General features: G+C 36.7%; 1 protein-coding gene across 11 annotated transcripts in view; it reads left to right on the top strand.

Annotated features, from left to right (window-relative positions):
• EFR3A (EFR3 homolog A) overlaps positions 1-23,680 on the top strand; it is an 87,307-nt gene extending 63,627 nt beyond the window's left edge. For 8 of the 11 annotated variants that reach the window (XM_075141150.1, XM_075141149.1, XM_075141151.1 and 5 more), the window contains 12 exons: positions 2,091-2,263; positions 2,713-2,788; positions 5,519-5,680; positions 6,915-7,046; positions 7,558-7,625; positions 8,809-8,936; positions 11,011-11,061; positions 14,038-14,126; positions 17,471-17,519; positions 18,642-18,745; positions 19,368-19,417; positions 20,645-23,680. In XM_075141150.1, coding sequence (XP_074997251.1) covers positions 2,091-2,263; positions 2,713-2,788; positions 5,519-5,680; positions 6,915-7,046; positions 7,558-7,625; positions 8,809-8,936; positions 11,011-11,061; positions 14,038-14,126; positions 17,471-17,519; positions 18,642-18,745; positions 19,368-19,417; positions 20,645-20,750 — 1,188 coding nt within the window. In that variant the 3' untranslated portion in view covers positions 20,751-23,680. The remainder of the gene's footprint in view (positions 1-2,090; positions 2,264-2,712; positions 2,789-5,518; positions 5,681-6,914; positions 7,047-7,557; positions 7,626-8,808; positions 8,937-11,010; positions 11,062-14,037; positions 14,127-17,470; positions 17,520-18,641; positions 18,746-19,367; positions 19,418-20,644) is intronic. The other 3 variants (XM_075141148.1, XM_075141147.1, XM_075141145.1) reach the window with 2 other exon arrangements.
• Positions 23,681-27,645: the final 3,965 nt, after the last annotated feature.

Here is a 27,645-nt window from a genome sequence, read left to right as displayed (position 1 = left end):
TGTGAAAGATGTGAAAGGGGCTCTGAGCAACCTGATCTAGTTGAAAATGTCCCTGCTGGTGGCAGGGCGGTTTGGACTAGATGACCTTTAAAGGTCCCTTCCAATCCAAACTATTCTATGATTCTATGAATGATTTGATGCTTAATGAATTACTCAGACATTGAAAAATATTGTAGAAAAAATGTGGGAAGGAATTTGTGTTCAGAGCAAAGTTTTTGTTGTGATATATAAAGTTTAGTTTGCACACATAATAAAGAACTAGAAACTACTGAACCCTTACCTCTTCTGTGTACTGAACTGAGCATTGTTCATCATATATTCTTTGCAAAAGAATGATACTTCATAACATAGTAAGTATGTTGTGCATACACACAGGCAGACAACTTAATGTTCTATAGGCAGTTAAAATCTGGCACTTCATTAAAAGTATGCACTTCTATTTGTAGACTTAATGCTTGTAACATTAGTAATTTTCCATTTTCAGAATGATTGATGGGATACCTTCATGTACTGTCATGCTCCTCTGCCAGCCGGTTTCCTTTCAACCTATGGTTATGCTGTAGGAATAGTGCTCGCTCACATGTTGTGGTTTAACCCTGGCAGGCAGCAAAGCACCACCTAGTCAGTTGCTCACTCTTCCCCAGTGGGATTGGGGAGAGAATCGGAAAGGTACAAGTGAAAAATAATGGGTTGAGATGAAGCAGTTTAGTAAGTAAAAAAAGGAAACAAAAAAACAAAACCAAGAAAAAAGAAAAACAAATGATAAAAAATAAACCAAAAACAAACAAACAAACCCCACCCAAACAAACCGCAAAAAAACCCACCCAAAACCCAGTTGCTCACCACCAGCCAGCCAGTCCCTGAGCAACAGCATCCCTGGCAAACTGCCCTCAGTTTTATTGCTGAGCATGACATCATATGGTATGTAATATCCCTTTGGTCAGTTGGGGTCAGCTGTCCCAGCTGTGTCCCCTCCCAACTTCAGTGCACCCCCAGCCTCCTCGCTGGCGGGGCAGTGTGAGAAGTAGAAAAGACCTTGGCTCTGTGTAAGCACTGTTCAGCAATAACGAAAACATCCCTATGTTATCAACACTGTTTTGGTCACAAATCCAAAACACAGCACCATATATGCTATTATGAAGAAAATTAACTCTGTCCCAGCCAAAACCCGTACAACACAATTCACATGTAAAAGCTGTAATGGTATGGAATATCCATAATGAACATACAATTATTATGCAAAGTCTTAGATAAACATATGATTGCTTTTATTATAATTAAATTTTTTTTATTATTTTGTTCCCCTCATCCTCGACAGCGTATGCTTGGCACTTTCTGAATCCTGTTTTGTTTCTGAGATTGTAATAGTCCGGTAACCTCCACTTTAAGGGACAGTAACTTTTTAAACATTTCTGACTGCTGTAAATGTTCAGCTGATGAATATTTAAATTGTCAGATCGAAGTTAATTTTTCCTCGTGTGCCTACAGAGCTTGCTTTAAATAAAAGTAATCGATTGAGGCAAGTCAGCAGTAGTATTAGTTTAAAAAAAGAAAAAACAACACCATGGTACCAGATTCCTAAGAAAGTGATGTTTGCTGCTTGCTTTCTTTTTTGCGATAAAGTAGTATCCATAAACATTTAAGATGTACATATAGGGCCTGATTTATGGTTTTTTTTTTTCTTCACTTGAGCAGACTCAGTACCATATATGAGCAGCTCAGAGCCTGAAATGGAAAAGTCTCTGTTGGAATTATTACAATCTTCATTTTATGCCCTGCAACTTTTCATCGGCCGTTTTAAAGAAAAAAATCATAAATGGTACCTTTATTTTTTCTTTCGGGTGAGGTGGTAGAGGAGGGATCCTGAGAAATGCCACTTTAAAACAGCTGAGGGAGTTCATTTGAACATGAGTATTAAAGTCCTTCCAAATTCCTAGTGAGGTTAGGAATTTTCAAAACTAATACACTACTTCCATTTGAATCCACCTTTCAGATGCCAAAGCAAGCACACTAAAAAGTGAGTGACTGCTGCAAATAATTCTTACAATGCAATAATGACATGCATTAATTTTACTTCCAACAATAAACAGGTGACTTCAGGATACAAAGCAACAACAATAACTAATGCACTTCCTCCCCCGTTTCTGGACCCATTATTGTCTCCTTCACTCATGGAAGACTCTGAGCTAAGGCAGCTGGTCTTGGAAATACTGCATAATCTCATTGATCGGCATGACAACAGAGCAAAGCTCAGAGGGATACGGTAATTCTTTTTGTTTGCTTTGGCCTACTTGAAATTCTAGTTTAATATCAGAGTGATAAGTACTGTTGATTTTTAAATATTTATTTTTCCTAATATGAAATGTTAATGTACTGTTCTGATAAATGCACAGTGTTCAGGGTCATTTATTGATGGCAAGAGTTTTACCAATAAGCCTCAGTGCATGATGCCTTAAATGACAATTCCAAATAGCTCCTAGTTTAACTGTGCATGACAGAATATGGTATTTTATGTAGACAAAAAAAAATATGTGGTTGTCATAATTCTGTTTGTGTTTCTCACTCTTCAACTGAAATTTGAATGTCATTGTTAAACATGGATATAATTAAAATGGAAATTGCCTCAAGATTTGTTTAAATAGTTCATATACGTCACAACCTCTTCCCTTTCAACTTCTTTTTGCTAAAATGACATTTTTGTTTCCTTTGTAGAATAATACCAGATGTTTCTGATCTAAAGATAAAACGAGACAAAATTTCAAGGCAAGACGTGAGCTTCATGAAGAAGGTAATAGATGAAAAGGTTAACTTTTCTATGTAGAAGAAAGATAAAGTAACTAAACCAGTTGCTTTGCTTTTCTTCTACAACTGTATTTTTGCAACAGGTTGCAAAGATCAGTATTGAGTGATTTTAATTCAAATTACAGTGATTTCAATGTTGAGGTGCTCTTGATACTTGAGAGGTGGTTCCAAGGAATAAAATTTTCATTTATGTCTTCAGTGAAAATCCTTGCATGCATGAAACTAGAACAGTGTATATCTAAACCATGATTCTGAAAAACACACCTCCTTACAAGATTGATTTTATAGGACATTGTGCCAGCTGACTTCTGTTTGGTTCTAAAGAAAAACAGATTTTTTTTTTTTTTTTTTAAATGATGCTTATGTGGAGTGAAATTATTTCTTTACAATAAATACCTTATTTTCTGTGTGAGGAAAAATGCATATAGTTATTAGTGTGCTCTATCATTCCTGACTATAGTTTATCCATGTAGGTATGTCTGTAAACAAAAAAAATTAAATTACTGAAGTCAACTCAAGCAGGCTTTAGAATGTTTATCACTGTTACCTGCCTGAGAAAATATATTCATTTCTCACAGCTATCCCATGCTGTTTTGTTTTTGCTTCTTATTAGCTGTGAAATAAAAAAATGTGTGTCTTCAGAATGCTGACTTAATTTAATATTCTAATTATAAAAATCAGAAGAATTGCAGTTAATTTGTCCATAGGCAAAAATACTGTATATGTAATAATATGCAAAATATAGTTGTGCGGCTTTCAAGTAACATTGCAAGATAATTGTTCTTGCTAAGTTAGTACAGTTGATATTCCTTGCAGTATATTTACACCTGTTTTGATTAATACTGGAGTAATACAAATATAAAGAATACTCCAACATTGGCAATTATTAGTAATGTATCTTTGTAAAAAGTGGATTAAATCTTAATTCATTGATTTAACGTCTAGGATTTAAAACAGTTTGGATAGGTTGTATTTACTGATTTTGCTAGATGAAAATTTTAATTGTCAAATTAAATATTTGAATTGTTAACACTCATCTGAAAAAAAGGGCAGGAGAGGAAAAGAGACTCTTATCAGGTCAAGAAAAGATTATACAGTCTTCTAAAAAAATGTATTAACCCTCAGGAATTAAGGCATTCAATAATTATCCATGTGATACTGTTTCAGGTGCATATCATAAACCTAATGTTACTCACCTAGTTTATTTGTGTATGTTAGCAGCCTACTCTTCCTAGATTCCTTGCATTATCAAAGGAAAGGGGTGAAACACCTCCAAAGCCCCCTAAGATCTGAATGACCATCTAGGCTTATCTGATGTTAGATGGGGATCCTAAGGCAATTGTGTATCGTACTTTGGAATTTCAGTACCTAAAATTAGGTGGAGTTAAACCAGACGTAGACTCAAAACTCTCTTCAGCTCAATCCACCTTTTCAAAGCCAGGAGGTTTATTTCTGTCCTTTCTTTAAAAGGAAATATTGAACTTCTTGCATTTTGCAGTTTTCTAGAAAGATACTTCGTGTCAAGAAAATCCACGTAATTTATTTTCATATCTAGGTGCAATTCTGTATCAGTGGGATGCATAATTTCATTACTTTTATTTTCCAAATATACTGTGTCTTCAAACAGCTAACCTTTACTGTGCTTGTTTCATAGTAGCTTCTGTGCTTTGCTAATAAAACATATATTTGAACAACTATATATTTGATTTTAGAAGTAATAAGAAACAGCATCTTTATTATTTCTTAAGTGATATGCCCTGCTTGAAAAACAGTTGTTAAAAAAGAGTTTTCTTTCTCCTTCTAAAGCTGAACTAGTACTTCCAGAGGTGAAGCATCAGTCCTTAGATCTTGAAAATTAACTGTGTCAACTGATACAGACCAGTATCCTCTACAAATTAAGAATGCTGGGGTATTGAGTCATGTGTTACATACAAAACCTTCTTCTTAACTTGCCTTTCTGTATTTTCATCTTTTTGTATTGAAATAATAGTTTTGTTACAAAGATTTGGTTAAGGACAGTGTTAAGAAGGAAAGTCTCTTTTGAAGTTGAGGGTCTTTCATTAGATAACGTGTTCTTCACTAGAGCTAGAGTCTCCATGTGCACAGTAGTAAAAGAGCCCTACTCATCTTCTGAAACATCCTCTAGAAGAATTTTTTCTCAGTTTGCTCTTCAAGGAGACTTCCTTAATGAACAAATTTGTTGTCTTCACAAGGATAACCCTTATGTCCTCAGTTACTTGGACGTTCTTGAGAATGTTTCGAGATCTACTTTTTATTTTTTCCTTTTCATAAATGGGCAATTTTTTTTCTGAATATTTCAATAGGAAATGAGTGCCGATGTCTGACAGACAGTGCGGTATTCATGTGCAATTCTCTGTATCATCTTGCCCATCCGTACACTTCTACATAAAATAAAATAGTACTTTATAGTATTAAAGTACTATTAATAGTACCATTAATTAAATAGTATTTATAAAGAAGCTACTGTTATGGCAGCAAACTAGTGGTCTTCTTGATTAATCAGGTACTTGTTTGTGTATGTGTATACATGTATTTTATTCTTTTTTTTTTTTTTAATTCTCTATCCAAAATGATCTAACATCAAAGTTGGCTCTGCTTGGAGTAGGGAGTTGGACTAGAGGACCTTTAAATATCCTTTCTAACCTAAATTATTCTATAATTTTAATACTTATTTTCCCCTTTTTGTCTTTTATAGCATGGTCAGCAGTTGTACAGACACATCTACTTAGGCTGTAAAGAAGAAGACAATGTCCAAAAAAACTTTGAACTGCTGTTTACATCTCTAGCTCTTACCACAATTGAACTAGCCAATGAAGAAGTGGTTATTGACCTCATTCGATTGGCTGTTGCTTTGCAGGTATGAGTCTGAATCAGTGTTGGGTTCACTGATTGACAATTTATATTGGTAATTGGAGATGTAGATAACTTTTTTTGTTTGCATATTGATCTTCAAATTGCAAATCATGCAGTCCTAATTTGATTGATTCATTAAGGAAGTGCACTTTGTACATAACACTTATTAATAGGGAAACTTCAACTAATCAGATTTGTTACAAACTTCTACAACATGTTCTCTTCAGGAAATATAGCAGATGTGGAAATCTTTTGAAACATTCCTAGAATCACTGATATATTCATTAGCAGATTGACAAGGTATTCTTACAGTCTTGCATCAGTGTTCCGTATAAAATATATGGAATGTCCTCATCCTGGAAGAAAGCTTTTGGTTAATTGATTGGTTGGAAATATTTGTCAAACCGGGCTATTTAATCTTACCTTAGAGTAAAATTCTATGAGTGTGTTGACAGGCTTTATTCCTTAACATTTCTTTTACAGGATCAAACATTATCTCATACTTGCATACAGTCCTCAGTGAAACTGTATAACTTAGTAGGTTTATTGGTGTTGAAATTAAAGCATTCAAAAAAATAGTCCTAGCATGTGCCATGGAAATTTGATGAAATTGTGTCCTGTATTCTCAGTTCACTCTCTGTCATTAGCCTTATTCCCTAATGTGCACCTGCATTATGAAACTCCTGAAATGCAGAGTGCATCCTTAATTTTACAATATGTCACTGAACCAAATCCTTACTTGATGAAAACGACATTAGGAGTTTTACTAGAGCAAAAATAATACCATCTGAATAAACACAGAAATGCTAATAAGCATTAAATAATTCCCTTTATGGTACTGTATCTGTGCCTCACAAGAGAGATTTTTATTACTAAACTACTGTTTCTAATTTTCCTGGAAAAAGTTATGATCAGCAGGTAGCCCTTATGGGAATCTTAAGGACAAGAGACTACCGGTCATTAACTTGTACTCTCTGCAAAACAGAAGTTTGAGTGGAGTAGATTTATTTCTCTTCTTTTAGGGGTTGAATCCTTCAAGCTCTCTAACTTCAGATCAATATATACCTAATTCAAGAGTGAGCTAGAAGACTAGAATTTTAAGGTGAGAGGTTATAAATGCCAAGTGATACTAGATAGTCATCATATCTCAGATAGTGTTACTAATAATAATTTTGACTTGCATATATTTGGAACAGCCTGTTAACTTGGAGAGTGTAATGCTATCCTTTATATTTCAGGACATTGCCATCATCAATGAGGATAATCTGCCAATGTTTAATCGTTGTGGTGTCATGGCATTGGTTGCAGCGTATCTAAACTTTCTGAGTCAGATGATTGCAGTTCCTGCTTTTTGTCAGCATGTCAGCAAGGTAACACATAATTAAGTAATTTAAGTCATTTACAACAGTACACGTTCTATTGTAAAATGGGTAAATAACTTCGGTCACGTAATTGCTTGTGGCATTGATCTCCTATATTTGTGTCCACCAACACTGCTCTGTCTTTGGTCTCCAATGGCATTACTTGCTGACTCTTAAAACTGCACAGAATATTCTTCTCTCAAGGTATAGCATTTTTATTTTGGTTATGGTACCATATATAATGGGCTAAATCCCCATCTGGTATAAGACTTTACAGCCCCAGTGGCTTTAGTAAAACAGTGCTGACGTGCACAAGACCATGAGAACCAGATTTTTAGTCTAAAGGGTGAGTGCCACAATCTCTCCTTAAAAGAAATTCTAAAGGCCTCATTTGTGCTGAGGTAGATGTTAGTGAAGGGTTGGTAATCTGCTACAGTAGAACCTCTTTAAACAATTTAGTCATTGGAGAAAATAGCTATGGAACTACTCCATTTGTACTATTTGTCTTGGTTTTCTTCAGGTCATCGAAACTAGAAGTCTGGAAGCATCTTATTTTCTACCAGAAACAATTTTCAAAGACAAATGCAGGTAAGTAGATATAGAATGTGAATTAATGAACAGTGAAGTACCCATTTTACTATTAAAAATCACGCATCATTGAAATATGTTGCATATGTGAAAAATAATTTAGAGGTTTAATAGTGTACAGGATAGGCAGAAGAAAACCAAGCATTAAAAGCATATATGCATGTATGGGAAAAAAAAATCTGGTTTTCAGACTTTTTTTATTGTAGTCAGAGGCACTTACACCAAGCATCATATTGTCCAGATAGAAGTGCTAACGCAGCAGAATGCATTTTCACTGAATCACAGAATGGGTGAGGTTGGAAGGGACCTCTGGAGATCATCTGGTCCAACCCCCCTGCTCAAGCTAGGTCACCTAGAGCAGGCTGTCCAAGACCACATCCAGATGGTTTTGGAATATCTCCAAGGATGGAGACTCCACAACCTCTCTGTGCTTTGTCACCCTCACAGTGAAGTGTTCCCTGATGTTCCAGCAGAACATCCTTTGTTTCAGTTTGTACCTATTGCTTCTGGTCCTGTCACTGGGCACCGTTGAAAGAGCCTGGCTCTATTCCACCCTCCGTCCCTTACGGTAGTTGTACACATGGATAAGATCCACCTTCTTTTCTCCATGTTGAACTGTCCCAGCTCTCAGTCTTGCTTCACTGGAGAGATGCTCCAGTCCCTTAATCCACCTTAGTGTCCTGTTGTTGGACTCCCTACAATAAGTCCATGTCTCTCCTGTCCTGGGGAGCCCAGCACTTGACACAGTACTCCAGGTGTGGCCTTACCAGTGCTGAGTAGAGGGGAAGGATCATCTCCCTTGACCTCCTGGCGATACTTTAATGCAGCCTGGGATACCCTTAGCCTTTTTTGTCGCAAGGGCACATTGCTGGCAAATGGCAAATACTATTACTCTGCAGTTTTCTCCATTTAACAGAGACCATATTCTCTCAATATGTAGCAGAATAGGTGAGGAAAATAATTTAGATAACCAAGAAGTGTTAAGGTAGATTAAAATATTGCAGAGGTATTCAATGGACTCATTTTGGAGTGTATATTCATTCCTAAATAACTGAGCAAGTTTTATTTGTATCAAATCATTACCATTGACCCTTTTTGGTTGCTTGCAGACATTATAAAAGTATTTTACTTAATGAACAAATCTCTACTGGTAGATAATAACTTCAAATATATATTTTGACAGTCTTCCAAAATCCTTAGAGAAGCACGAAAAAAATTTATTTTTCCTGACAAACAAGATTGCAGAATCATTAGGAGGCAGTGGATACAGTGTGGAAAGATTGTCAGTTCCATATGTACCCCAGGTAACAGGTAAGTGGTGATTAGTGGCAAAACTGCTAAGTACCAGTTATTAAGAATGCTTGCTTAATGTGTTGTGTGCCAGTGAAGTGTAGTGTGACTATTTGGCAACAAAACTTAATCAAAGTATAATTTTGTTTTCTCAAGATGTTCTTTTTTTCTCATTAGCTACTGTATTATTGCTAAGAAGTTTCAACTTTGTGTCCTTTTATTTTTTTTCCTTAAATTCAGGAGGTGGGGCAGAAAGTTCCTGAACCCACTTCAACTCTTTTTAATGAAGTCTTTGCTTTTCAAAGAATACCTGAGAAGATAGTAGTGATTATTACTGTTTTTCTGTGTTAACTTGAGTTAGCAGGTGAGGAAGAATTATACAAGTCAGCATACCTTATCCTTTTTATGTAAACACTGGATGGAACGTATTCCATCCTTTTGCCATATGGCCTTGGGCTGACTTGAGTTATTGGCCTTAGTCAAATTCTCAATGAGCAGATGTTAATTTAATCAAGAATGTTATGTTTTCCTCCATTAGATACCTATGCTAGCTTACTGTCAGGTAACACAAGGAAAATAAAGTACACCTGAGGAAGATTTGTGAGAGTTTGTGCTACGCAGGGTGCACGAATAGTGTATGAACGACTAGCTAGTCTGTGACATTGTGTGTTTTCGGCTTTTAATATATTTTCAATAGCCAATTGAGCAACTTACTGAAAAAAATTGCTTGAACAATTTGTTTTATTAACCATGCGTGTTTTGTGGCTGTACATAACTGGTTGCTATTGTAATAGACTATGGGACATCCCAGTCTGAAGCATGACCTTTTTGTGAAATAAAAGTACCTAGCAGGAAAATGTGATTCCTGTGTTTTGTAGCTCACGCATAGAAAGAAACATAGTACATATGGACAGTGAATGCCAGATCTGTCACACTTGCAGTATGATTTAGAGACATTGCTGCCTGCACTTGAATAAGCTTTTTTGGATAGCTGCTATGGGAGGGAATGAGTTCTCCAGAACAGCAGATGTGTTTTGTCCCAAGTGCTAGTAGGCAAACTAGTGATATGTTCTGAGACACAGCTGCAGTGTCTGTGTTTTCTGTTGCTGGTTGTCTTCTTCTAAAAAGGAAAATGTTACTATACTTGACAGATTATTTCTTCTGGCATCGAAAAATACAGTTAACATCGTATTTTAGTATTGGCAAAAGAGGTAGGTAGCAAGTAAGGAAATGTTACATTTTCAAATTTTTACTGTCTTTGAGTGAATGAGAATGGAATGAGAAAGGTAGTCTGGTTTGAAATTCATGTTAAGTCTCTTCTAGAAATTGAAATGTATTTGTACCCAAATGACCTTGCTAGGGTTTTCTTGGATACTTTGATAAAAATGCATTGCTACTCAGGAAGATATGTAAGTTCTGACATCAAGATTAAGTGAGTTTAGCTGCAGGTATGTGATTAACTGCATCCTCAGGTGATGAGAAATGGCCATATTTAATGCCAAATCTTAGTGTATGTGAATCAGATTATTTTGGGTTTTTTTACAATCTTTTTGTAAAGAGCAGTAACCAAAACTGGTTCCATGTCTGTTATCATATCCAGTTAGGATCATTAATCTCTGATCCTGTGGGATATTGAGCTTCCAAGGTTTTCATTTAACTAAATCAGGACCAAAGTGAATATTTTGGAATACTGAAACTTTTCATTTTTTGCTTCAATTAAACGTTTCATTTCTACTATTATATTATAATGGTAGAATATAGTGTTTCAAAATATATCCATTTTAGTAAAATGGACCCATTGGTATATTCCTGTGAAAGCTGTGATTGAACCCAAAAGCCAGTAAAGATTTTATCCTAATTATTTCTAGTATTTCTGAATATCAATGATATAATGCTTAACAATGACTTATAGACATAACAGCATCATCCTGTCTTTGTTTCAGGTTTTGGCACTTGTTATCTGTTTGAAAGACATTCATATTTGCAACTTTTTGTACCTTGTTCTCTTCCTTATTTGGGGGAGGGGGGAAGCTGATAATTTAAATGTACATTTAATCATTTTTTGTCTATACGTACATATTTTTTTTTAATTTAGCTCTATTTCCATCAGGCAAAAAACCTCATAAATGCAGACACAAGTCAAAAGGTAAAAATGAGATGAAGGTCAGCCTGCTCTCCTGCTAGCTGTGGTGTGTGTATAGGATGTGCACAGTCAAAAAAAAAAAAATGCTTTTAGAAGGCCTTTAGACCTTTAGGCCAGAAATTGTGTTGTACTTAGTGTTCCTTTCCGCTTTTTTTTTGTTTATCTCCTTGATATACCTATAGCAATGTTAGCTGCTGCAAGGTTTGCCTTTGTGTTTACTCTTGATTTGGAACTCTACAATATGGTAGCTTCTTATTTTCTTTACCTGAGCAGGTAGTAGGGCTATAGATATCATTTTTGTGATAGTACTAATTACCTCTGTGAGTGAAATTGTAAGAACTTGGTAGAAAGTTGGAAGAAGCTCTCAGCTGTTCACAGAACGATGATTCATCTTACTCACTGGCTGTTCAGGATAAAGGTCTGTTAGTGGGACATGTATACATGCATATGTTCTGTGTGCATCCCAGCAGTAGCTGGGCTTAGACACTGTCTCCCCACCATCTGTCTCCTGGTTCCCAGTCTCTCCAGTCACTGGCGCTTGGGCATGTGAGTCCCCAGGGCCCGCAGCCCCAGTCCACCTGCTGGTACAGATCCCCCTTGTGCATGGTAATGGGTCTCAGTCAACCCCCCAAGCTCCATGCTCTTCCTGACAGTTGGCCTGGGCCTCCTGGTCCCTCCAGGTGCATTCCCCCCAGAGACAGACTGACACACAGAGACAGACATGCGCGGACACCCCAGCTCCCAGGCCACTTGATCTACTTGCCTGCTGGTCCAGCTTGATATTCCCTCGTTACCGTGCACTGGTGCTGTGCGCCCTCGCTCGCTCCAGACACGCAGTCCCTCTGACCCGTGGTCTGACTCCAGTTGCTGCGCTCAGACCCCCATGCACACACCTGCACAAAGAATAGAGCCCCTCACCCAGGAAAAGAGAAATGGGATTTAATGAGAAGACGGGACAGGCTGCACTGATGAGGCTCAGGGCATGGCCAGGTGCGTGTACTGATCAGCAACCGGTTTACATGCGTCTGATGCCTTTATCCCTTTATCCCTCTATTTTCCTTGCTTGCGCCTCCCCAAACCATCTCAATCCTCCTTTTCCCCACCCTTGGTTCCTCCCCTAAACATCCCATACTAAGCCTTGTGCAATCCCAAGATGCTGTTTCCCTGCATCCCACAATGCGTCCCATACCCCAGGCGCTGACCCCGACTCGGTCAGTGAGGTGGCCCAGAGAGCTGCTTACGTTGCCCCATGGGGCCAAGACTCCAGGGACAGCCCTGGCAGGGGCTGGGGCAGCGGGTATTGGGACTCCACCACAGCCCTCGTGCCTCTGGGCTCTTCGTGTGTGTGGAGATGAGCTTTATAGCATAACAGAAAAAATGGCAATTTTCACAATTTTTTACCCACTTAATGTATTGAAATTAGAGAATAATGGGCATTTTTATGAGGCAAGTATAGTGAGGCATCCATTATAAAAATGAATGCTATCCAAAGTAGTCCCAAAAATGTATCTTCTGGTGTTGGCATGTCAATTATAGAGAAAGCAGCAAGATGGCAGCAAAGATGTAGTTTTGTCCTGTGTTTACTTTTGAGGGCTAAGGTGCTTTCCTCAGACTCTATGTATTGGGTCGTGTACCGGTGAGCCGTCAGGGATTAAAAATTAAGTAAATCTTTCAAAATGCTACTTCAAATGCTCAGGGACTCTGAGAACCTGGCAAAGATAGCTAGAATTCAGGTGTTTTTCACTAATCTTGTTCTTTCACTGCCGCTTGATCTTAAAATGGCATTTCATTTGTATGACTTCTGAAAGTTATTTCTTGATTTTTTAAAAGCTGAGTATGTTCAGCTCCGCTGGAATGAATTCTGTTTGTTCAAGCTCAATATTTGCACTGCAAAAGTGCTTTGCTAGAAGTGGATTAAACAAAGGTTGTGGAAGAAACAGCATAAATTACCTTGTGGTTGGGGAGTTCTGCAGTCATTCTCCTTATCCTTATCTTAGTATCAAGTGCCTGTAAGTGCTTCTAGCTATGTGCAGTGCAGGTCGTCAAATAATAATGGCCAGATCCAAATGGCTTGATCTCGGCTAAAATCTAAAATGTGACATGGCAATTCATGGTTTTGTAAATGAGATACACGAAAGTCAGGCCATTCAAGTCTCTGTTTGTCAGAGGATCTTTATGACACGTCTGTAAATGCATTTTTACTGTTCTTTTTAATTTTATGTTAATATATTGAATGTCAAAAATGAGAAAAGATTATTGGTGTATTGTCTCAGGAATAGCGTCATAAAAGGAAGATCCATCAACTGATGGATCATTTGATGATAATCTGCTTATGCATTAATGAAATTGTTGTGCTGCTTTTAGTATCAGCACAGTTGGTCTTACTCTGACAACTTTTTAGGCTAGCTGGACTTGCTAAAATGTTTGTAGGAAGTTAGAAATGGAGAGAATTTTTTTTGCCAAGTAGATTTTTAGACTCACTGAATATGGTACCTGTAGCAACACGAATAAGGAAGGATTACGGTTCATTTCCATTCAGAAATCTTTATTTCTTCTGTCAATGAGTCATCTTCCAACAAGCCCTTTTCTGTTTCAGAATACCTTCAAATTAAGACCTTAATATTTCAATTTCACAGCCAAAGTAAGTTCAGGGTTTTGTAAATTACTCTGCAGCAATGTACTATGTTATTTATTATGCATTTGAATAAGATGTCATCTCATTTTTTAAAATTCTGAACTTTCAAGGGAATGTTGGCAAGATCTGGGATGAGAGGGGGAAGGGACAATAGAAAGGTTATTTTCCTTCATATTTAATAGTTTAGAGCAGTAACTGATCATTTTTCATAACAATCCAAATAATAAAATAGATGGTCTTGGGTTATATAGGTATATTGAAACAAATCTGCATCTGGTGTGTAGAAATTTGATTGATCATGTTTCAACTGTTACACAAAGTGAGATAAGTTGTTTTTCTTCTAGATGAGGACAGACTCTCCAGGAGGAAGAGCATTGTGGACACGGTATCGATTCAGGTGGATATTCTGCCTGGCAACAACACAGAGGATAAGGTATGAAAATCACGGGATATTTTAAAGCCGCATCTTTGGGGGGAGGGGGAGGAAGTGCAAATGATGTTTTCCCAGAAAGTCTAATATCTAATTGTTATAGCGATGTTAAATGCTTTGGGGTTTTGATTTTTTTTTTAACTCCTATATTTGTAGAAATGTGTTGTCAAAGACACTGATACTGATCTTGCTGTATAAAAATGTAAAGTATTTTGTCACTATAGTTTTTACAGATAATACTGCAGAATATGGGGTAGCAATACATATATATGCCGAACAACTAATATTTTATGAGTAAATATTCTAAAAAATTTTATTTGCATTTTGAGGGATCAAATAAAATTCCTGCATCTGTATCCCTGCATCATTTGAAGTATCTAAGAGTCTTGTTCATCAACATGGGGCTGACAGATACAAGACTAGTGGGAGACCTGCTGTCCGTGAGAGGGGCAGGTAAAGACTCAGCAGCGTTACACTATCACTTTTGCCTTCCGGAGGAGTTTAGCACTCAGTGCTTTAAAGACATGGGAAGGGTAAGGTAGCACAAATAGGTCATATGTAGGGTACAGGAGCTGATGCTAATTATCCCTTGGGAAGACTGCATTATAATTAAAATTATCCCACATCTTTTGACACTTCATTTGAAGTATTTCTTAAAATAAATTTCCATTTCTACTGAATCTTTTTCAAGGTTCTGCTGATTTTTATTAACCAGATTTCTGCTGGCTGTGATGGAGATTAGCTGTTGAAATTGAGGTGTTTGTACCTGCAAATGAATCCTATCTTTAGCATCTTAAAGCACAAACCGGCTGGGGCATGAAACAGAACGTGTGGACAGAGTCAAGCTGAATGTTGGTTAAAAATGTAATATTAGGCTATTGTAAAGGAGCAAGCCTCATTTTAGAACTTACTGACAGAAGTGATTTATGTTTTGCATCATTATTATTATTCCTTTCTGCTCTGTGCTGATGATACTTCAGATGATATTCTGTGTTCACTTCTTGATATTGTGCTTTAGCAAGGATGCAGATAAACTAGATAAAAGTTTAGGAGCAAGAAGAAAAAAGTGTTTTAAAAATAACCCAGATTATCACAATTTTTAGCTTTCTGAAGAAAGTAAATGCTCATAATAGGAATGGCAGTGTTTGCCATTAGTATCCTTTTTTAAAATCATGTATTATATGTGATTATATGTGATTGAACATCTCTTTTGAAAGTAGAATTAAGTGAGAGAAGTTTCTATTTCAGAATTCACATGATTATGCTCATGTTATGTCAAGCATTGATATATAGATATTTTTTGAAGAGGATATAGCAGTTGTAGATAAATCAAAATCTTTGTATGGGTTCTCAGTTTAATATGGTACAGTGTCTTGGATAATAAATTACTGTTTGTCTCTTTTAAAAGCAAGAATTTTATGAATCAGAAACACATGAAAAAAAGTATTCCTCTGTTAGATGCTTTACAATGTTTGTTTACAATACAAAGGGAGAGCCAGTATTTTCCAATTTGCTTACTGCACCTTGATACCTAAATCACGAACATCTGAAAAACTTTCATAGAATCGTTTAGCTTGGAAAAGACCCTTAAGATCATCGAATCCAACCATTAACCTAGGACTGCCAAGTCCACCACTAAACCATGTTCCTAAGCGCCACATCTACACGTCTTTTAAATACCTCTAGGGATGGTGACTCAACTTCTTCCCCTTCCTTCAGTAATGGTGCTCTGTAGTTTTTGCTAATTCTTGTTCCCTCGTAATGCGTGTTTTTGGCCACCTGCAACATAAGATGGTACACTGGATGTAACTCAAGAGGAGGAAAAAAAGTCCATGAGGATATTAAATCTGGTCTCTTGCTATGTAGCTTAGTAAATATAACACAATCCATAACTGTCAGCAGAATTAAACTGCAAAAAAAAAAAAAAAGGAGCATAAGGCTTTATGATTGAGAGGATAAACTATTTAATTAATGGAAATTTTAGGATTAATGATGTATGGTATCATTTCTACGCTCTCTGAGGTAGAACACTCTTTATCCGTAAGATACCGATTATTGTATACAATACAAATGCAATTCTTTTGTCAGCACAATCAATGTTTGGTTTTTTGTGGCGAGTCTGTTAGTGGATCCTGTTCAGGAAGATGCTTTATTCCATGGTTGTCTCCATTTATAAGATGAAAGCACTTGTAAAAGCAGCTAGTGCTTCTGTGATATTAATAACAAAATATAATGCAATCATATATCAGTAACTACTACGGATGTTAATTAGAAATCTGAAAGGCTGCTATAAACAAGTAATATTTACCAAATATGAATCATATAAAAGGTGATTATTTCAAAACCTGAATACTCTTAATCTCTAGCCATATCCACAAATATTTGACTTGAAGGGAGTTTTGCTGTTTATTTATTAACCTTTTATATATTCAGACGTAGAGAATACAATGCTAATGTAGTAAAATCTGTTAGAAAAGTATCATTTACAGCTCCATCCACTGAAATAACACTGATGTAAAAAGGAAACAGCTACTTCTCCTGGCTTTTCCATTTACAGTAGGTCAAGTCAGTGAATTAAAAAATTGAAAGAATTCAGTGTCTTCTGAATTGGGTGAAATAACTTTTTGCTACCTTACAGATCTTTTATCTTAAATCATATTAGACCATTCTAAACAATTAGTGTTTATAAGGAAAAATAAAAGTGCTGCCTGTTTACATGTAGTTAGTTTTGAAGGATCAAAGTAAGGCAGTCCAAGCCAAGAAACCATGTTATATTCAGGTGAACACTGTTCTACCATCTAAGCATTCTCCCCTAATACTATCATGGTGGTTTCACTGTAAATATACTTACTGATACAGAAACTTGAGGTCTATAAAGAATTGAAACACAAAGATCCATGAGCTGGAGCTCTTCAGAGAAATGTTCATGCATCTTTGGTAATTTTGCAGCCCCAAGCAATTCCTAATGAAGTACATCTGCAGCAGCAAATGGGTATTCATATTGCTAAATGAACAAATTTTCTCAGTGCATCAGATATAGCGTTTTGTGAAGAGCCCTTTAGCTCCAATGTTTATGACAAAAGCACCAAATTATTTGGAGCCCATACCAGTACGAAGTTAGCGTAAAGCAGTAACCATTTTTCACTTTACCCTCCACTACCATCTCCTATTTTAGTGTCACATTGCTGGTAACTCAGCTGGTCTCAGGAAGCAATTGCTATTATTTGCAACCGCTGTCTAGGAACATGGCTCTGTGGCCATTTTGACCTTCTGTATTTATCACATTCCTTATTTTTTAGAAGCTTATTATATGTGAGGTTCAAGGGGTTTTGTTTCTTTGTGTTTAGGTTGATAATACTGAAGAAATCACCTTTGAAGCTTTGAAGAAAGCAATTGGTAAGATTTATTACAACTGTGTTTATGCAGCATAGGTCTAGTTTACTGTGGCAATGCTAGAGAAAAAGGTGTTGCCAGAATAACATAATTAAAATATTACATTTGTTTCTCCTCAGCTAGTAAATTTATTTAAAACTTCAGTTATTTATTTCTAAATTTCTGAAATGATATCTTGATAATTTTAGTCAATTCATTTTCTGAAGCTAATGTGACTGAATGTAAAGCATCTGGAAATACCTGTCATCTATTAGCTTGGCCTGTAAGGGCAAATTTATAAATAACGTGAGATTTTCAAATTCCATTGAGTGATTATTTATAACACAACTTAAATATTTTTTATATATTACGATCTTCAGGTCTTCAATGCATTCAGAAAATAGATTGTAAGGTACACCTTGTGGACTTCAAAAACACTCCATTTTTTAGTTAGTGTATTGATACATATCTATCCGATTTGTTTAAAAGAATATTTTTCTGACAAGCAACCCACCTACCAGAACTCAGAATTATCCAGTTTCCTTAGTTCATGTCACTATAAGTAATTACTAATTAATGCTGTCCAGTCCACCAAAATCCTGTCAGAAACATGGATTAGACATGGATGTTTGAAACAATGGACACTGATATTTTAAACAATAATTCAATCTGACAGTTTTCCAAACCTGCCTAATCACTGAGGTACTTAAATTCATTACATGCTGCAAAGTTCCAGCTGGTTGTAGGTTCACTCAGCCGTTGGAGGTTGAACTCACTTGTCCCAAATTCTAATAGAAAATCCTGCCTACCTGTCTGCATGACAGTGGGAGGGAGGATACTCCTGAACTTGTGTGCAGTGAGAGAGAAGTGCAGTCTTAAGTCCAGATAATAAAACAAAAGGAAGCCTGGATGTACTCGTAATTAAAGCATGTAGTAAGGAAGGGGCAAAACTGAGGTCCTCAAACCAGCTCCCTGAAATTGTGTCTGTATTTTGCTTTAGAAGCAATGACAGATGACAGCTTGCTTGAGTATGGTTGCATCACTTCAAACACAGTGTTTGTTTGCTTCTGCAGTGCACATTTGAAGGTTTATATCGCTTATACTTGATAGGCAAAGATAACATTTGTCTCTTTTTTTTTATTTAAGATAACAACGGACTTGAAGAACAGGAAAAAGAAAAAAGGCGTCTTGTGATTGAGAAATTCCAAAAAGCGCCATTTGAAGAAATCGCAGCACAATGTGAAACCAAAGTGAGTTTCTGAAAAATGTTCTGCAGCATTGAAGATACTAGTATAAGCATTAATGGGGATGTACTGGCTAAAGGTGATTTATGTTATCATGTCACTGCTGCTGTTACTTCTTAAGAAGTTCAGTTCTTTGTCTTCAGCTATTATCTCTACTACTATTAAGGTTGGGAAATTCCAGTTATTTAAAGTGTGGTTTTGGTTGTTCCTAGACCATTTGAAAAGGAATGGAAATCTCATACACTCTTCATCTTAATGTTTTCCGTACTATCTTTGAAATCTAGATTCATGGTCCGTTCCTATTTCATCCTGGGATAACTGGAGCAGTATTTACCCCAATATATTTTGAATAACTAAATGTATTTCAGGTTTGTTAAACTCCTATCTGCAACAGCAAAATTTGCTATATAATTCCTTGCACTCTCAAGACAGGCTCACTCAATCTCACATGCCTTTTCAGGGCTCAGAATCCTTTCAGCAGTGACAAAAGAAATTGAGATATGAAATGCTGCCTAGATTTTGCCATGTGGTGGTGTGAAACACACTCACTGAGTATGGCCTGGCACATTCATTTTAGCTTGGTTCATTATATAGTTGTTAATAATTCAATTTTAATTTTTTTTCCTAGGCAAACTTGCTTCATGATAGACTTGCACAGATACTGGAACTCACCATTCGGTAAGCTTTTATGCAATAAGAACATGACGAATGAAAAATGAGTTATAAAGCAATTGTGACTACTTTCAGGTGGTCATGTCATAGAATTCTTAAACACATGTAGTAGGCAGAAAATAATTGACTTAACTGAATGTTGTGGTTTAACTGTGGTAGGCATTTAAGCCCCACACAGCCGCTGGCTAACTCCACCTCAGAGGGATGGGGGAGAGAATCGGAAGGGTAAAAGTGAGAAAACTCGTGGGTTGAGCTAAAGACAGTTTAATAGGCAAAGCAAAAGCCGTGCACACAAGCAAAGCAAAACAAGGAATTCATTCACCACTTCCCATCGGCAGGCAGGTGTTCAGCCATCGCCAGGAAAGCAGGGATCCATCACATGTAGTGGTTACTGGGGTAGACAAACGCCATCACTCTGAACGTCCCCCCTTCCTTCCTTCTTCCCCCAGCTTTATGTGCTAAGCATGACGTCATATGGTATGGAATACCCCTTTGGTCAGTTGGGGTCAGCTGTCCCAGCTGTGTCCCCTCCCAACTCCTTGTGCACCCCCAGCCTCCTCGCTGGTGGGGTGGGGTGAGAAGCAGAAAAGGCCTTGGCTCTGTGTAAGCCCTGCTCAGCAGTAACGAAACCATCCCTGTGTTATCAACACTGTTTTCAGCACAAATCCAAAACATAGCCCCATACCAGCTGCTGTGAAGAAGATTAACTCTGTCCCAGCCAAAACCAGTACACTGAAAAAGAGTAGTCTTCATCTAAAACAGTCACTTTGATTTTGTTACTATTTTGAATCTTTTAGATAGTGGAGAATATCCAGAAACCATATCATAGTATACTTATATACATAGAAATAATAGAATGTCAGTAGTATTGAAGAATGCTGCTGTTTTCACATTGCTGTATCTGTTTGAGAAACTAATTAGAAAATGAACACCCAAAATAGTACATGACATTATTATAGAGTGTTGTGCCCATCTGTTGTGCAGTATGAATAGTATTTGCATTTTCATAGTTCTGTAACATCAGTGAAGTTGTTGATTTAGACCAGAGTACAAAGAAAAAAAACGAGGCATGATAATTTAATTAGAATTTCAGGAATAGGATAAAATACTGGTTGTGAGGTGGGGGAGGGTAGTATACTCTTGCTTCTCAGCTATTCGTGTATCAAGTTATAAAAAAGCAAGCAGTCTATATAATTATAAATTATATATATATTAATTATTCTTCTCACACAGTCCTCCACCAAGCCCCTCAGGAACGATGACCATTACTGCTGGACATGCTCATTACCAATCTGTTCCAGTCTATGAGATGAAGTTTCCAGATCTTTGTGTGTATTAAGTGTCTTCTGAAGTCTGCTGGACATTATTTAGAGTAGAGTACAATAGAAAGAACAAGATGAGTTTTCAAATTTTATTGTTTATTTCATCTAAACTAACTTTAAAATAATGATGGACATGAGCCAAATACAGATTACTCCAGCCAAACTCATGAGACTGTCGTGAGTTGTTTTCTTCTGTAATATATTTGAAGTTAGGTTTTTCATATATCATGTTTCTTCGTTTTCATATTTGAGTACGTGTAAAAGTCAGATTTTAAACTTGTCTTACCATATAGATGAATATTTCAGTTACACTAGGAATTCATATTTCTGTAAATTCCTTTAATTCGAGCCATTGTAACTGAAGAACCTGTTAAAGCTTTTTTCTTTGTTTGTTTGTTGTTTTTTTTCCCTCTTTTCCACCTCAATTATATATCTATCTAAATAGAATGCTTTTGGCTTGCTTCATCTTAATAAATGTGTAACCAGTGGAGCGCTACCTTAGCTCCCTTTTGTTCATGCTGTCATAGCTAGCCAACTTGTTTATTTTGGAATATATGGAAAAAACCAATACCTTACATGTGTTCAAGTACAGTAAATGAATTAATGGACACTTGTTAAGTATTTTTTTGATGCATCACATACCATGCTTTTTAGATATATATGCCCAGTATATGTCCTGTGTTTCTTGCTAAAAGTTAACTGCTTTGCATAAGAGAGGAGAAATCTCTTCTTGAAGCACTGAACTGGGCAATATTTTTCATGTCTTAAGGTGTATGGTTTACAGACTGTACTTTTGAAAATGCAGTAGTATTTTACTGTCTGCTTTAGTATAAATACATGAGAGATATATTTAGTATAGCAGAAAATAAACTGAGGGCATTTTAAATCGTAAATGTAGAAATTACAAATATATTATATGAGGTATTTCTCTGTAGTTTATTACAGCTTTTTAATGATATTTTAGAAATTGAAAGAAAACTGGATGAAACCATTTAAAGACCAAGAATTTATTACATGTGTTTTCAAGCAAAAGCATTTTTAGAGATGCATCTCTCTGTTCATTTGTGTTTCATTCTCAAACCTTTCTAGAAATAAGGAAAATATGGTAACTTTCATAGGTTTATGTATCTGAGGATACTATTCAAATGTAAATAAAGTAAAACTGATATAGTAAATCACTGAGCTTTTGATGATAATTGTCAAGGCTGTCTTTATGACTCACTAAATTCTGCAGGCAAAAAGGAAAAATAGCTTTCGTTGATGCCAGGAATAGTAAGTTTGAAGTCTCTTAATCTATCTGAATCTGACTGAAGCAGCACAACCATGAATGAATGTTCTCAAATTTCTATAATAAATGTAAGACATTTAAGTTAGCCAGCAGTTTAGATAAACAGTGATCAGGCTGTGAACAAAGTGATCTAACTTCAGTAAGCCCTGCTTTGAGCAGGAGCTTGGTTTAGATGAGCTCCAGAAGTCCCAACCTAAATTGATCTATGATTGCATAATTCTAAGATCTGAATGGTTATCAGGCCAGCTAATTTGCTGACTGTTTTGAGCATTTGCAAACCCACTGTAAAACGGATTTTAAGTTTTTTGAAGTGTAGTACAGTATTCCACTGGACTACTTTTAAAAGCCTGATGTGACTTAACATCAGAGAAATATCAGCTACTTAAACCTATGAGATAACACGCTGAGACTTTCAGAAAGCATTCACAAAACTCAAAAGGTAATTGAGACCTTCTTTTCAGTTTAACAGTGCAATCACAGCTGTTAGTGGATGACGAAACAGCCCCTTATCTACAGCATTCCGTTGTGATTTTTACTGCTGCAGCGTATCAGCCTGATCAGACCACAGCCTACACATAAATAGGACTCGTTGTCACTCTAGCTTTTAGTTTTCACTTTTTGGGGTTTTTTTAAGGTAAGACATAATAGTTTTTTGGCCTATATAAAGACTGTAACTTTTTAAATAGTAAATCTAACCTAGGGATACAATGTAAAACACTTATCCACTGTCATTTTTTAAGAAGAACACTGTGCACTTTTGTACAAAAAGAAAATAAGGAGTCTAAGAAATAAAGAATGTACTTCTGTTTGCACTCTTGCAGTATGGAGACTGTGCTGTAAATACAGGATTGTTTCTGTGATCGAATTCTGTTGCATGAATGCTGCATGTGAAAATAACTAGGTTCAGCATTTCATTTTCTGTTCTGTTTATGAAGTATTTTTCGTTTATGCTAATGATAGGTTTCCATGTATTCAATGTTCAAATGAGCTTTGTTTGGGAAATGCAGGTGTTGTGCAGGTATCGTGCAGGGAATGAAGAGCTTGTAACACTCTGTGTTCACATGGTATTTAATTTCTTCCTTTCTGGAAATTCAGGGATCTGTAAGTTGATAATTGGTTCACTCTGGCCTTTCTAGATAGCTGGGAGATGGGAGTGACTGTAAATGTATTGTTTTGGTAGCTATTGTTATATGTATTTAATGAATGAAACCAAATGAATTAAGAATGCTGTTGTACGGTATAAAGCTGCTTTGTTTCACTTATCTCTTTATGTTCTTGAGACAAGTTGCAGAACTTAAAAACTCCATATGCATACTGGCCCTGTATTATCTGCAACACTTTGAGTACTGTCACCATGTTTATAAATCGGTATCCAGCTGTTTATATGTATTCCAGCTTTTGCTTTGGGTTCTCTTTCCCATTGTGTTATTTTGAAAAATTATAGCTTTTGGTAGTGGGTCACTTTAAAGTAAATTAAATCCTTGTTAATTTCAAAAGATAGAACTAGCCTGTTGTCTAAAATCAGGGTAGGGCTGATTTTTCTGTTGTTCTGATGGTCATATATTCTGTACTGTACTTAATGAACTAGTTTCAATAAATGTAAGAACACACTGTGCAATCTATATTTAAGCAATAAAATAAACCAAAATTTAGAATTAATTTTTTCTAAGGTGTCAGTTAATTTTTATTGCTCACAATTGAAATGTCAATGACATTTTTTGGCATTTACAATAGACCTCATTTTACACAGTTCCCTCCCCCCCAAATATTACAGCATTGCAGCATTATTAAACTACTACTACTATTCATGATAATACCATTACTATTACCAAGACCACCAAAAGTTGAGAATGCAACAATACAAAAATCATTCCCTAATGGCAAACAAGCTTTGGGAAGATAAATAAGTTATGCTTTTCAGGCCTGCCTCCCTGGTTAAGAAAAGGTATTGGGTTTGTAGTATTAATTTCAAGGAATAAACTTGTCAGCATGTGTAAGATCTCTATACAGCTCACCCACAGGTAGCTTTTTTCAAAGTGATGCCATCTAACAGGGCTGAGTATTATGCTGTTGTTTGTAACTCTCTTTTTTTGGTAGCATTCATTTATTTAAATGGTTTTAATAGTGCACCCTAAGAGAAGCGGGAAGAGCAATTCTTTTTTTTCTATTTTCAGGAAGTTGGGATCTTCTCTAGCTCACATGAGATATATCCTAATATACAGAGGATTATATTGTTGTCTTTTTTTCCCTTGCTCCTCTATTCCTAATTTTTGCAGACGTTAAAACTTTGTGTATATTTAGGGAATTTTAAAGGGTAGGCTTCGTCTTTCTATAATCTATGACTTATCATGAATCTCAGAACCTGCTATTAAGGTGCGTGGTCATCAACCTTTTTTGTTGCTCAGGTTGGTCTGAGCAGGATTTTGATAATGGATACCTCAAAACAATCCGAGGAGAAAATAGCAGCCACACTTGGGAGATTATTTTAAATCATATCTAAAGAGAAGGTGTAGAGGTGAGTAAGAGATTCTGTCCCCCTACCACACGAGACCAGACAAGGAAGGACAAAAGTGGCAGCCACTGCAGTTGTAAGACATAACAAAGGTGGCCTGTTAAGAGCTACTTTCTGGGTACTGGGGGAGTTTGTGTCTGGAAGTTGCTGCTGCTTCACGGTGTTGCCTTTGTTTGAAAGACTTAATTCATTCATTGCTCACAGTTTTAATGATACTGTGATCAAGTTGACCGGTACACCTGAATAGTGCTAGTTTTCAGAGTTCATGTCTTCCTAAATTATGTCAAGTTGTTTATGAAATCATCTTCCCAAATCTTTATCAGCTTACAGGCAAAGAATAAGTGCTTAAAAAGTTAAAATAAGTAAATTAGTAGCTAGTGAAGTAGGAAATCTTTTTAGATTAGTAATTAATAGATTGGTTGTTCACTTTGGGGAAACAAGTAGGTTTCGGCCAGCTATGCCCCAAATCTTTGAAAAATATAGTGTAAAGTTACTGTGAGAATGAGAGAAGAAAGAAAAAAAGCTATGCTAAATATCTCATCTTGATCTGCTTATCATTTTTTTTATTATTTTAGCACTGATCTCTGAGAATAAATAAATACAGCTAATCATAGCTTGATTATTTAAGACTTCTCTTTATCAGCACAATTCATATGGTAGTAATTACTCTACGGAACAACTTCGGTGTTAAATTCTTCCTGAAATAAGAGATGCTGGAAAAAATCCCAAAGGAAGTAATGAAAACGTTGCCTCAATAACAACATATTTATGTTGCAATTTCTCTGTTACTTGATCGATTCAAATAATCCATCTCTATCTCTGCAATCGGAAAATTCAGCATATCTCTGAGTGAATATATGCATGTGTTATTTGCATAATCGTGAATGGAATACTAGTTTCCAATAATTAGCAGAAAGGGTTGTTTCTTTATCTTAAGCGTTATTTTAAATGCAGGCTTCAGAGCAGCAGCACTGCTATTATCAGAGAAATGAGCTTGTGTTGTTATTATTAAGCAGCAGTGCACTTAATTCACTTGTTTCAAGGCCAATTTTTCCCATTTCAGCTAATTAGCTGTCTGACCTTTTCATTATCATTTGTATTTATAAATGCTGTGAAATATAAAATAGCTTTTCATCACTATGATAGAAGGCTGATAAAAATTCCAATTCTGAAACAAACATCAGCGTAATGCAGATCTCATCCTCAGCACTGGACAAAAATGGGCATTTTGCAGATTTGTAGCATTTTACTTAAGTACGAAAATGCCCTCTTTCTGTACAGCATAATGGGGGGGAGGGGATCAAAGTTAATTAAAATCTTGTCTGCAGATAGAATTTCTCACATCGCTTACCTAAGAAAAAGTTTTTATGTTCTGTTTTGGTTTTTTTTTTCACTAGTGCTAATGGTGTAGCCACTGTAGGCAGTGGGATTCATGTGACTAAATACCTTTTGGGTTTGTTTTTTATTTTGGGTTTTTTGGTGTTTTTCTTTTTTTCTACACTGCTGTAATCCTTTGCAGTGTTAATGTAGGAAAAATACTGAAGGGGGAGTACCAGCAGCCAGAGGTTTATAGAGTATTAACTGCTCATCCAAGAACATTCACTGGCATTTTCACCTGCTGTTCTCACAGCGTCCAGTTTGCACAAGGAGATCAAATTATACGGTTTAGTTAACTGCTTCATGACTTGGAAGAACACGGGTAGCGTTTCTGTATCCAGCATTAGGGTATAGTCATTGGTCTGTAATTAATACTTTAGTGACAAAATGCAACCCTGTAGAACAGGATCATAGAGAAGAAATCCAGATCTTTCAGAGCAAATTGCTAGAAGGTTTGTAGCAACAGTTTTTGTTCTAAGAAATGTTAGTGAATCATGGAATCATAGAAGAGTTTGGATTGGAAGGGACCTTTAAAGGTCATCTAGTCCAACCCCCCTGCCATGGGCAGGGACATCTTCAACTAGATCAGGTTGCTCAGGGCCCCGTCCAACCTGACCTTGAAGGTTTCCAGGGATGGGGCATCTACCACCCCTCTGGGCAACCTGTGCCAGGGTTTCACCACCCTCACTGTAAAAAATTTCTTCCTTATATCTAGTCTAAATCTACCCTCTTTTAGTTTAAAACCATTCCCCCTTGTCCTGTTGCAACAGGCCCTGCTAAAAAGTCTGTCCCCATCTTTCTTATAATCCCCCCTTAAGTACTGAAAGGCCTCAATAAGGTCTCCCCAAAGCCTTCTCTTCTCCAGGCTGAGCAACCCCTCTCAGCCTTTCCTCATAGCAGAGGTGTTCCATCCCCCTGATCATTTTTGTGGCCCTCCTCTGGACCCGCTCCAACAGGTCCATGTCTTTCTTGTGCTGAGGGCTCCAGAGCTGGACACAGCACTGCAGGTGGGGTCTCGCCAGCGCAGAGCAGAGGGGCAGAATCATCTCCCTCGACCTGCTGGCCACGCTTCTTTTGATGCAGCCCAGGATACGGTTGGCCTTCTGGGCTGCAAGCACACATTGTCAGCTTATGTCCCATTTTTCGTCCACCAGCACCCCCAAGTCCTTCTGGCAGGGCTGCTCTCAATCCCTCCATCCCCCAGCCTGTATTGGTAACGGGGGTTGCCCCGACCCAGGTGCAGGACCTTGTACTTGGCCTTGTTGAACCTCATGAGATCTGCCAGTGGACTGGGCCGGCGTTGGAGCAGCTCCCCTTGACTAACTGCTAGTTTCAGTTAGACCACCTGTAAATCTTTTGTTCTAAGAGAATGTTAAGAAGCAAGGGAAATTTGGAATCTTTTCAATCAAAATATTTTGTAAAATGATTGTTTTGCTTTTTTATATTTTTTTCAGTTAATAGTAACAAATAAAAGTATGCCTTTGTTAAGCAAATGGAAGCATTAAGTGTGAGAATTCTTAGAGACCTTTCTAATTCCAAGAAAAAGCGAGACAGGTATGACTTGACCCTCAAATCAATTATTAATTTGTTTCTGGATGTTCAGGATCACACAAACAAACCTGACTCCTTGACGTATCACTTGAAGTTGAACTTAAGAAGAACAATATGCAAAGTCGATGAACTTTGACACCAATGTTACATCTTTTTTAATCCTACTGTAGGTTTGCAGGCTCAG

This window comes from Calonectris borealis, chromosome 2 (genome assembly GCF_964195595.1).
Source record: "Calonectris borealis chromosome 2, bCalBor7.hap1.2, whole genome shotgun sequence".
Lineage (NCBI taxonomy): Eukaryota > Metazoa > Chordata > Aves > Procellariiformes > Procellariidae > Calonectris > Calonectris borealis.
The sequence above is the reverse complement of the archived record's forward strand: the minus strand, read 5'-3'. Positions and strand labels throughout refer to the sequence as shown.